The sequence below is a fragment of the Pteronotus mesoamericanus genome, unplaced genomic scaffold, assembly GCF_021234165.1.
Source record: "Pteronotus mesoamericanus isolate MK-2021 breed Mesoamerican mustached bat unplaced genomic scaffold, CSHL_Meso_final scaffold_128, whole genome shotgun sequence".
Lineage (NCBI taxonomy): Eukaryota > Metazoa > Chordata > Mammalia > Chiroptera > Mormoopidae > Pteronotus > Pteronotus mesoamericanus.
The window spans coordinates 601508-613678 of record NW_026555305.1 but is presented as its reverse complement, the minus strand read 5'-3'; the positions used below and the strand labels follow the sequence as shown (position 1 = coordinate 613678).

The 12171-nt window shown below is 46.1% G+C and overlaps 1 protein-coding gene across 1 annotated transcript; it reads left to right on the top strand.

Annotated features, from left to right (window-relative positions):
• Positions 1 to 465: 465 nt before the first annotated feature.
• Positions 466 to 10035, top strand: LOC129082415 (zinc finger protein 211-like). Its single transcript, XM_054588122.1, is given in 3 exon segments — positions 466 to 498; positions 3170 to 3296; positions 8651 to 10035. Coding segments are annotated over 3 exon segments (1545 nt in total).
• The last annotated feature ends 2136 nt before the right edge of the window (positions 10036 to 12171 follow it).

Sequence of the window (12171 nt, the reverse complement as noted above, 5' to 3'; positions counted from 1 at the left end):
CCTAGCAGGCGTTAACAGACACTTCCTTGTCCAAGAAATCATGCCCACGGGGCGGCTACAGGGCGGATTCACTATTCTCAGGGTATTTGTCGGGGTGTAAACCCGCAAATCCACTCCTCCAGTCAGCGGGCCTTGGAGTGCACAACCTACCTTACCCAGAAGGCAAGCGCCGAATGTCACAGGGCTGAGGCAACAAAGACCCCAGGAAAGGCGTTTCCGTTCGGGCCCTACTGCGGGGCGGGACTTCCGTGCGCCTCCTGGCGGGCAATTCCTCTGCTCTCTGTTTCCGTTACCACGCGGTCGGGGTGCTGTGGTCGGAGAATCGAATGGTGACGGCGCCAGCGTGCCGCTCCCCACAGGAGGTGTGAGGCCAAGTCCGCTGCCGGGAGTCCGGCGTCAGGGTCGGACAGGCGCCCCCGTGCCCAGGGACGCGCTCCTCGCGCCCCGCTCCGCCCACAGAGTCCGATGGCGGCGGCCGCGCGGAGGCGCCCGGCGGAGGTGAGTGCGCGTCCCCCGACCCTCCCCCTCTCCCTGAGCCCGCCGAGCCCCGAAGCGCGGGAGCCGGGCGCCCGGCACGTCCTGCAGCCCCGGTCGCGGCCTCCGGGGTCGTTGGGCGCTCGGAGGTGGAAACGGTGTGACGCGGAGGGTGAGGGTGAGCGGCTGAGGTTCCTCCTTCTGAACACGTGCGGGAGTCGTGGACCCGGAAAGGCCCGCAGCCCTGCCTGGGCCTTCCGTCAGCTCCCAACGGTCTGAGGGGGACGCGCGTCCTGACTGGGAGCTGAGGGGTGGCACCTTCTTTCTGATGGTCTTGGGAGCCCTGGATGGTCGTGAAGCCAGAGAGAGAGGGAGTTCGTGTCATGCTTCTGAAAGCCTCTTAGGCTCCTGCTGAGATAGCAAAGCGACAGGAGTGGGGTGCTGAGGAGGACAGAGGCACAGGAAGAGGAGCCCTTGTCCAAGGCCACGGGGCGGTGAGCGGCAGCTCTGAGGAGACGCTTGTCCGGAGGTCACCAGACTCCCGGGCCGGGCCGAGATGCAGCTGAGTCATGCTTCCCAGGAGCCGAAGGTGGTTGACTGCTTCTTCCCACAGGTTCTGACGTTGAACATCATTATGAAAGCAGACAAGGGAGGAAAAGGCTGTCCCGGTCACTATGGTGCGGTGACATTACCTTGTAGTGTCTAAAGACTTCTCCAGCATTGCAGTGAGGAGACCCTTGGAATACCCCAATCCTGAGTGCAGGTCACAGGTGATACCCAAGGAGCTCCCATTTGTGGTGTCAACGAAAGAAACAATCAGACCGTAGGGACTTTCTGGAGTGTTTGTTTAAGCCAAACTGAAGAGGATTTGCAGGAAACGGAATCTCAACGGAGTGTGAGGATTCTTCGTAAAGTGGCCGTTTCACCCATTATTTCTCACGTCAGAATCAAACTGGAAGATATATAAGTTGGGAACTTGAAATCCATTGGTGATGGGTTAGGGAGGAGGGAGAAGATAAAGCAGGAAAATCCTTGATACTAAAGAAAAGGTGAAGATGAATAGACACAGTTCTTTTACATTTCTGAGTAAAAGATAGTACCTATGTCATTAATTGCCACCATGAGATCACTGAGGGGGATTTTTGGTCTCTGCTCTCCTGCACTGTCTGTGTCCTGAGGGGTAAGAAACAAGGAAATTACCCGGCCATTCCAAAGGCGTGTTAACAAAGATGGGCTCGGTGCAGGTAAACATTGACTCTCCTCAGGAAGATAGAGGCCTAGGACATGGCTGCTAGCCATGACTCAATTTTAGTTAACAAAGTTTTAATTTCAGACCATACAGAGGGGCACTTGCGCCTCTCAGTTCATAAGACCATCTGGGAGGACTCCTCTAAGCTGGTCAGGTTTAGTGTCTTCCCTCTGTCCTTTTTTCTCTTTTATTGGTCCACAGAGCCAGCCAGTGTAAGCATTTAAGGCAGGTCATCCTGGAAGGGACAGCTGCACCTACTGATTGTGGGCGATGCCACAGCGTTGGGAGTAGGCACCTAAGGTCTCTTTTGTTTGTGTTAAAAATAAAGTGCAAGGGGATGAAGAATCAGACTTGCAATGTGGCAGAATGATAATTTGGTATCTTTTAGGGAGGTAATGGAGCATTTGCATAAGACAAAGGAGTTGGTCTCTCCTGGGTTTAACAGGCTCCCTCTGGCTGCATAGTGCAAGACAGGTTCTGGCGGTTAATGGAGGAGGCAGGGAGCCCCGGACCAGGCGAGTTCTTTGATCCGGAGAGCCGATGGACCAGAGCTGGGCCTCAGAGGTAGGAGAAAAGATTGGATTCTCGGTGCACTTTTTATTTACTTTTTATTGTATGTTTCCCATTACCATTTGTCTCCGCCATACAATCTTCCATCTCCATTCACCGTCCTCCCCTTTACATTTTGAAGAGGGCAAGATTAGTTTTTAGATTTTGCAGCTGCAGGAAGGAAGGAAAGGGTTCAGAACCAGCTGTGCGTTTTTGGTCCTAGCAGGTGAAGCAGTGGAGGTTCCTTCAACTGGCTGGGTAAGATGGTAGTAGGTTAATTCTCTTTGGGACTCTCAGAAGGTTCTTTTGGTTCACACTTTTATAAGTTACAGATAGCACTGAGTGGAGGCGTCTTGTGGGCAGCTCAACACATGGGTTTAGAAGCCTGTGAAGGGATTGAAGACAGAGTCATGCAACAGTGGTGACTTGTGCATTAGTGTGCAGGGCACAGAGCTGAGGGAGCGCGAACTTGGGTGTGACTCTGTGAGGCAAGTAGAGATCAGACCGTGGTGTGCACAGCTAGTGGAAGTGTGAGCTGATGGCCCGGAGTCCTTGGTGTTTGGATTTACTGGAAAGCAAAGGCCGTATCTCGCTGTGTTTTGGAGGCATGCTCTGGGAGACTCCGTGGAATGGCTTAGCAGGAAGAATGGGGCCCTGCGGGCACGGCCCTGAGTTCAGATGGCATTTCTCTGCCCCACTTCCTCTTAGCCTGCCAGCCTGTGCTGAAGGTGGTGTGAGAGGTCAATGGGACCGGGGTGAGGCAGACAGCAGGCGGCTCTGGCACCAGGTGCTGGTGTCTTCTGTGAACAGGGGCCCTGCAGGGGGTTGGGCATGGGAAGAGTAGGACTCGGGGTGTCAGCCAGACTGTTCCAGACTCATTTTTATTGATTCTGACAGGTTGTTGTGACCTTTGAGGATGTCGCCGTGTATTTCTCCAGGAGAGAATGGCACCTGCTTGTGGAGGCTCAGAGACGCCTGTATCTCGATGTGATGCTGGAGAACTATGCTCTTCTGTCATCACTGGGTAAGACTACTGACTCTCCCTGCACACCCTTCTTTGGCTTGCCCTGTACTCCCTTTCCTCAGGGTTGCAGTTTGCTGCTTCTGCCCTAAGCTCTAAGGGTCCTGACCAGACTTGTTCCCGGGGAACGATGGGATGCAGCAACTGGTCTCAGTCTTACCCCTGATCCCATCTGCAGGGGTGTTTGTTTTTTTCCTTTTTTCCAGTTCATTGCCCCAAGTGTTAATAAACTAACTCACAGTTTCCCCCAAAAAAAAAAAAAAAAAAAAAAAGACCCTCTGCCTCACCGGTGACCTGGACTAGTCTCTGCATTTCCCCCATACCCTTCATTCCTCTGGGGTTACTCTGTCCTCCTGTGTGAACTGTGGGCGCTATTTGCATCCCCAGTTGCCGGGTGGATCCTGGACTTGGCAGGGCGGGTTTTCTTGCACAGTCCCGTGCTCTCCCGGCTGCCCCGACACCCGCTCTACAGAGCCCTCATAGGGGAGAGATTGACCTCAGTAATGGTGCCAGAAGCCTAACATATTTCACATTGAGTAGTGAGAAAAAGCATGTTTTATAATCTCGAATATTTCTACAACTGTATATAGTTTTTGTCGTCACTGCGAAATATTTTTATCGATTGTTAGAGTGAGAAGGGAGGGAGAAGGGGAAACATCAATGGGCGAGAGAAGGCTCCATCGGTTTCCTCCCGTACTTGCCTGTAACAGGAGATTGAACCCGCAACTTATGCTTGTGCCCACTCCAGCAGCCTTTTGCTGCATGGGGCAGCGCTGTAACTCCCTGAGCCACTTGGCCAGGGCTGGGTAAAATACTATGCATGTATGTATTATTTCTGTTTTCTCAGCAGTGTTTTTCAAACTTCAGTAATTCCTTAGTGCTTTCAAAGTGGATGATCTACCCGTTGTTGGAAGGGGCATTTTCAAGTTTTCTACTGGTGTTGCATTGCATTTTCCTCTTTCCAATCTCACGCTGTTTCCTTATGTACTTAGGTGCTCTGTGGTTGGGGACATAGAAATTAAAATTGGTACCCTCCTGTTCTCTTTGGAGGTATTTGCATAGACTGTTTTTTACCTCTTTTTATTTTGAGGTTGTTTGTGTCCATAAAGATTTAGTGAGTGTCTTGCTACAATAGCAGCATACGTTGTATGTTGGGGACTTTTGGGGGGGTTTCTTGGCACACACAGTAAGCGCAACCAGGCCTCAATTTATTTCTTTATTTGCTTATTTAGTTCTATAATTTTTTTAATTTTTATATTCAGTTTACAAACATTCTTACATTAGTTTCGTGGTGAGACAGTGTATAACTTCCTAAGTGATTATCTCCATAAATCTCAGACCCGCCTGACACCTTACATAATTGCTAGAACGTGATTGACTCTCCTTCCTTGCCCCTACCCCCACGGAATGGAGGTCCCTGGACGGAGGGTGGGGTGGGCGACGGTAGATTGAGAAAGAGACCACGCAAAGAGTTTAAGAACAAGCCAAGGCCGGGTGGCGCATTGCCCTCTGATGGAGAGACTGACCCTGAACTCAGTGTCCACGTTTATTTTAAGGGGGTTGGTTAGATGCAGCTCAGGGACGCTTTGCAGGCTCAAGGATGTGCTGCGGACAAAGATTGTTCGTTTCCCAGGCTACCTAAATGATAGGGCTTTCTTCTGCCAAGGCTGCAGTCGCATTCAGCTGAAGCTTGCAGTGAACTGTTTGCTCCTCAACCCTCGCCCCCGACAGCAGTTCTGGCTGCCCGTCACCCTTGCAGGTGCAAGCGGTCAAGCGTGGCTTTGCCAAGCACTTAACCTGGCTTTTGACATCAGCCTTCACTGTCCTCAGCGTTTCCTAGTCTGTACTTTACATCCCCATGACTATTCTGTAACTGCCATTTTGTACCTTTTAATCTCTTCGCTTTTTTCCACCCATCATGAGAAGTTTTTATCCGTGTTTGTGTGAGCAAAACTGTTGAAGATGTCCAGGATGCAAGAGATCAAATGCTTTTGTGTCTTGTGTTTTTCATCCCTTCACTCACTCTATACTGTTGATTGGAGAATTCCTGAAGAACCTACTGTTGTCACCTTGTCATATGTTCTGACTCTTTTATAGTTCATTTTTTGTCTTCCTGTCTTGCTATTCTTTTGTGTGTGTGTGTGTGTGTGTGTGTGTGTGTGTGTGTGTGAGTGAGAGAGAGAGAGAGAGAGAGAGAGAGAGAGAGAGATTTAATACCTTTCTCTTTTGTGCCTCCATTAAGAGAGAGAGATATTTAATACCTTTGTCTTTTGTGCCTCCATTACTCAGGATTGTGCTTGTGGTTTGTTTTTTATTAGGTTACATCAAACTCACACTTTTAATAGTTTGTTGTAACCTGAAAACAGGTTTACTGCATGTAAAAATTCTACCCTTTGACTCTGCCTCATTATCCCTGTGTATGTATCGATGTCAAAGTACACATCTTTTTATATTTGCATCTGTTTGCAAATATTCTAAGCATTGGGTTTTGGGGTTTTTTTTTTAGATTTTATGTATTTATTTTTAGACATGGGCCAGAGAGGGAGAAAGAGAAACAGTGTGTGGCTGCCCTCTTGCGCCCTCTGCTGGGGCCCTGTCTCACAACTTAAGCATGTGCCCTGATTGGGAATTGAACTGGAAACCCTTGACTCACAGGCCTGCGCTCAATCGACTGAGCCCAACCAGCCAGGGTTGTTATTCTTCATGCACTTCAATTTTGTCCTATACATTAGAGTTAAATAAAGCCCACTTCACGAATGAACTGTGTTAGTATTGTGAACCTGATGCTATCCTGGCCTTACCAGACAGTTTTACGATTTCCCATGGTTTCCTGTTCCTATGTAGTATGCCTTTATTTCAGCTGAAAGATACATCTATATATATATCTATAAATACATTTATGTTTCTATATATGTACATATATGTTTCTTGGCATTTCTAGTAAGACAGGGTGCATAGATAGTAATTTTTTCAACTTCTGTGTTTCCTGAAAAGTTCCTTTCTTGTCATTTCTGAGGGGGAGGTTTAGGCATAACTATTGTGCTTTGCAGATGTTTTCTCTTAGTGTTTTGAATGTGTCATTTGATACTCTCCAAGGCTGCCAGTTTTCTTCAGAGAAATCTATTGCTGGCCTTATGGGAGTGTTGACCTTACATGAGGAGTTTGTATTGCCTTTGGTCTTTCGATCTTCCTTCCTTTCCTTTCCTTTCCTTTCCTTTCCTTTCCTTTCCTTTCCTTTCCTTTCCTTTCCTTTCCTTTCCTTTCCTTTCCTTTCCCTTCCCTTCCCTTCCCTTCTTCATTGGCTTTGATTTTAGACACTTTTATTAGAAAATGTCATGCTGAAATCCTGTTTGCATTGAGTGCGTACAGGGACCTGGGAGGATCTTGAACGTGGCTATTCACATTTGTTTGTCATATTTTGAAGTCAATCTTTACCTCATTTTTTAAAATAAATTTCTTAAGCTTCTCCTTTCCTTCCCATTTCTCTACCTCTCATTTTCTCTCTCTTTCCCCTCCTATGGCACTCCATAATGCAAATATAGGGTATCTACGCTGTGCCAAAATTACGTAGGCTGTGCTCGCATTTTCTTTCTTCCATGGAGGATTTTAAATCACCTGACTCTGAGCTGATGTGTTCATTTGACTCCTTGATCTTGTCTGCTGTGGAAACTGTTTTGCTTATTCATTGTATTCTTCAACTTCAGGTTTCTGCTGCACTCTTTTTTATGGTTTCTCCCTGTCCGATCCCCATGTTTTGTTGCCGTATTTGTTTGTTCATTATGTTGAGTTCCATGTGTGTTCGCTTGTACCTCATTGAAGTTTTTAGAAATGATTATTTGAATTATTTTTTGGCAGTTTATATACCTCCCTGTATTGGCTTAATTCATTCTCACTTTGTGATGTTCCCGTTGTGATTTTTTTCGTATTTCCCTATGTCTTAGTGTCGATGTCTGATACTTGGTGAAACAGTTACTTTTTTTGGACTTCAAGAACCAGTTCTGCTTAGAGGAGTAGTTGATCTGCATATGCATCCAGCGGTGCTTGCCAGGTGGTATACTGTATTTTGGGCTGTTGAGAAGCTTCACTTCCCTTTATTCTTGCTGCCCCATGTCCAAGATCAGCATTGTGATGATTGAAGGGGGTCCTTAGTGGCCAGGGCTGAAGGTTTGCAGATATTTAGTGATCTCTCGGAGGCTTTTGTGGCACAAAAGGTGCCACTAGAGTCAATAGTAGCACAAGCTCTGTGTCTCCGAAGACACTCTTGCTCTTATTCTTGTGTTTTTAATCTAATCCTGTTTGCTGTGCCAGTCTTCCCTGCTCTTCTTTTGTGTAGCTCTTTGTATTACGCTCCACCTTGTAGCTGTTTGAGAGAAGTGGTCTCTGAAGCCTCTTCCCCTTTCCTGGACGGATGCTGTTTATCATGGATAATTGTCTAATTCTTGAAGGGAGTTGAACACTTGGATTTTTAATTCTTCCATCTTGTGGTGGTCACTCATTAGATCTTTTTCTATTGGTTTTTTGGTGCAGAGGTATTCAAAGACAATTGTTGGTTATTCGTGTATCATGCTTTCTCTTTGGAGTCGCATTCTCAGGATTCCACATGATTTCTCTAAGGGGAGGGAACGGAACAGTCCTTTGCGTATCCCAAGAGGGACAGGCATCCAGCCATGACAGGATGGGCTCACAGGGGGTCTGCCATTGCTGAATGGCAGTGGGGGAGAATCTGATTCCAAGTCTTGGTTAAAACAGAATGAAGGAACCTAGTCTCTTGAACCGTGTTTTTGTCACCATTGCCAGTGGCCACACTTGAATGCACTTGTCGTTTCCCAGTGTTGGGAATGGCCAGTTTGTTGCTTTTAATAATTTCCCTTTGCACTCTTGACTTCCAGTCATGGGTATTGTCTACCTCTGTAACATCTGCTCCGCAACCCTTTCCCCGAGGTGTCTTCTTGCCGTGCTCTCCCATCTTGACCTGTGACTGCTGGACAGTGAAGTGTGCGCATATTGCCATTCAAATCCAGCCGTGTCTGCTCTGCTGTGGTGGATTTTCATGGTTTGGGGCACTTTGGTGTCCTCTCACAAGCTGACATCACCGGCAGGAGGGGTTTTGCAGGCAGCCCCTATGGGAGCATTTACTCTTGAAGCCAGCCTGTCTTCCTCGTGTCCCACTGTGTGCTGGTAGCCTTACATGAATGAGTCGCTTATTATTACAGCCCTGAGGGTCTTTTTATGAGTCTCTTATTTGTCTTGGAAATCATCGCACAGCATCATGCCAGATGGTACATATGCAAATTAGCAATGATAATGCCCTTTCCCTGTAGGTCAGTATGTACTTACTCGCATTTCTTTCTCTTCAGGTTGCTGCTGTGAACGAGAGGATGTGGAGGCACCCAGTGAACAGAATATCACTGTAGGAGTCTCAAAGACTATGAATCTAAAGTCAACCCTGCCTTCCCAGAATACCCACCCGTGTGAGAGTTGTGGGCGTGTCTTGAGAGACATTTTCCTCTTGGTTGACCAGCAGGGAACCCAAAAGAGTACAACACTGCTGCGGTGTGGCGCATGTGCAATACCATTTTATTTCAGTGCACAGAGTCGCCAGCAACAGCAGCAGGACACAAGAAAGAACTCTTTCAGAAGCTGTGTGAACAGAGTCTCAGTTGCAAAAAGATGCAATTTCCATGTGTTGTGGAAGCCTTCTGCCTCTAGTCAGGTTGGAAAATGCTTCGTCGCCAGCACCAGATATCGTGAGCAGCAGGGTGCTAATGCCATGCATAGGCAAAATGAAATCTCCAAGTCTGGAATGAGTTTTAAAACTGCAAAATATTCCATACTAAGAGAACGCAAGAAAGCCATTGGCTGTGATGACACACTTGTTGAGGACCAGAGATTCGTTATGGGAGGACCTTTTTCGTGTTGTGAATGTGGGAGGTCTTTTACCAGAATTTCTGCCCTCGATGTTCATCAGAGAGTTCACACTGGAGAAAGGCCTTATAAGTGTGGCAAATGTGGGAAATCTTACACACAAAAAACTAGTCTCCATAATCATCAGAAAGTTCACAGTGGAGAAAGGCCTTATGAGTGCACTGAGTGTGGAAAATCTTATACCAATAGCTCTGAGCTCAGTATACACCGAAGAGATCACACTGGAGAGAGGCCTTATGAGTGCACTGAGTGTGGAAAATCATTTAAGAAAAAGAATACATTTAATCGTCATCAGCGAGTTCACACTGGAGAGAGGCCTTATAAGTGTGGTGAATGTGGGAAGTCTTACACCCGTCAAACTGGTCTCTGTTATCATCAGAAAACTCACACTGGAGAAAGGCCTTATGAGTGCACTGAATGTGGGAAATCATTTAAGGAAAAGACTATCTTATTTCGTCATCAGCGTGTTCACACTGGAGAAAGGCCTTATAAGTGTGGTGAATGTGCGAAATCTTACACGTGTTGCTCTAGTCTCCGTCAACATCAGAGAGTTCACACTGGCGAAAGGCCTTATAAGTGTGGTGAATGCGGAAAATCTTTTACCAGTAGGTCTGATCTTAATAAACATCACAGAGTTCACACTGGAGAAAGGCCTTATGAGTGCAGTGAATGTGGAAAATCTTTTAAGAGGAAATATGACTTTCATTGTCATCAGAGACTTCACCCTGGAGAAAAGCCTTATGGGTGCAGTGAACATGGAAACTCTTGATCCTGTAACTCTTCCTTCCATTTTCATCAAAATGTTCACACTGGTTAAAGTACTTTGAGTGCACTTAATGGGAAAATCCTTTCTGTGTACCAGTTACCTTTACCTCCACTGCCATGATATAGTTCACACCAAAGAAAAGCTTATGAGTGTGGTGAATGTTGGTGATCTTTTATCTGTCACATTAACTATCATGTTACAGAGGCTACACACAGGAGCAAGCTTTTATGGCTGCAGGGAACGTGGGCAATGTTGTTTTATGAGTAACCTTTGTTATCCTTGGAGACTTTGCTGTGGAAAAATGCCTCAGGGGTGCGTTGGAGGTGGGAAATCCTTTATTCTCTAGCAGTCCACTGTGTTATATTCAGAGAGTTCACCCTGGAGAATGGTCTTATACCTTCTGTGAATTTATAAAATTTTTCTCTTCTATCAGTGATTTCCTCTGCTAACACAAACTTTATTCTGTTGAAATGCAGTTGGGGTAATGTGAATATGATAAATGTTTTTTCATTTCCCCACTCTAGCAAAATGTTGATATGTTTAATTGTTATAATTTTTTCTTATATGAGATTTTTTCTTTATTTCTCATGTAGTTTGTGTTATTATACTTGCATTTCTTTTAGGATTCCTGATGAGCATTTTTCAGGAGTGTATGTAATGGGGATAGGTTCTTAGTATATTATGTGCTCGCATCCTATTCTCATAATTTTGGGCTACTGTTTTAAAAAAATAAAAGAGTGAAACAAGCAAGACGAATGTTGTAGTGTCACCCATTTTCACCCCTTGAATAACAGTTGTTTCATGGAATAACTTTTTAATAGTGGAAAACATTCAGAATATTTGGATTTTATTTTCTGTACACAATGTAGCAGGTACATATCATATCCTTTAAAGAATCATCTGCCTTATTAACACACTTCATCGCTTCTGTAAATGCAAACATTAAGTAAGATAATAATTTTTGCTTTTTAGTTTTCACCTTTTCTGCGGTCTTTCATCTGGGGTTGCTGGACTACAGTGGGACTTGAAGGTGGTCCAGGTGCTAAGCGATGAATGGCTATGTGTTGAGTCTGCTAGCTCTCCCAGAAGCCAAAGACAATAGAAGAGTGATTAGACTCCCCATATCTTGGCCGTGCAACCTGGATCTAAGTCTTAGATTATTGACCAAAGTTACGGTTACAGGAAAGCGATTCACCCTGTAGGCCTCAGTATTTTCCTGTGTAAATACGGGAAAAAAGCAACCTTGCCCTGGGTTGAGTGGCACAGTGGGTTGAATGCCGTCCTGCAAACCGAAAGGTCACGTGGCCAGTCCCTGGTCAGGGCACATGACTATGTTTTGGTCCAGTTCCCAAGTTACAGGAGTGAGAGAGGCAAACAATGAATGTTTTTTTGCACTTCGAATTTCTTTCTCCCTTCCTTACCCTTCCTAAAAACGAGAGAATAAAATATTTTTAAGAAAGAGCAGCCTTCCTCCCTGAATGACAATTTTCCAGGGCTTGCTTTCTGAGAATCCTTATTTTTTTCAATCGTAACAGCACACGGGGAAGTAGTAACTGTTACTGTATTCTGGGCAAGATAGGATTGAGGAGAGGAAGCGGTTTTTCCAAGGACACAGAACAGACAAGTGGCCAGATTTGAACCCGTGAGTCTGGCTCCAGAGCTGGGGACAATCTCTACCCGATAGCACATTAGGCCCTCAGCACAAGGCAAGAGGACAGCAGGGGCCACGGACATGAGAAACATCTAGCTGCTGTTTTCACTGTCTTCTTTATCCTGAGTTTTCCGCACTTTTCTGGTGTCTTTGAGTGCTTAACATCTGCCTCATAGTCTTCATGGGAACCCTGTCTGTGATTTCCTGCAGTCTGTGCAGGCGAAATGACTACGCTGTAGCTACATTTGTCTACCTCCTTTTTGAGCTTAGCACGCAGCTCAGCACTAATGAGACCCCAGTGATTCACGGCTGAGTCTGGACATTCAGTTATCTTTTGCACGACAGGCTAGGTATTACCCAGTGTGTAAATATCATCCACTCCATTAAGCCTTCAAGTGTGTTTTTGTAAATGTCGCTGGCGTCCTCCCTGCAGTACTGAGAACACGCGTACATGATCCCTGGGATGTATTCAGAAGTGATGCGGGAGACGTACAGCACGGTTATCTCCCCAGTGGGGTGTTTACTTCTTCACACAG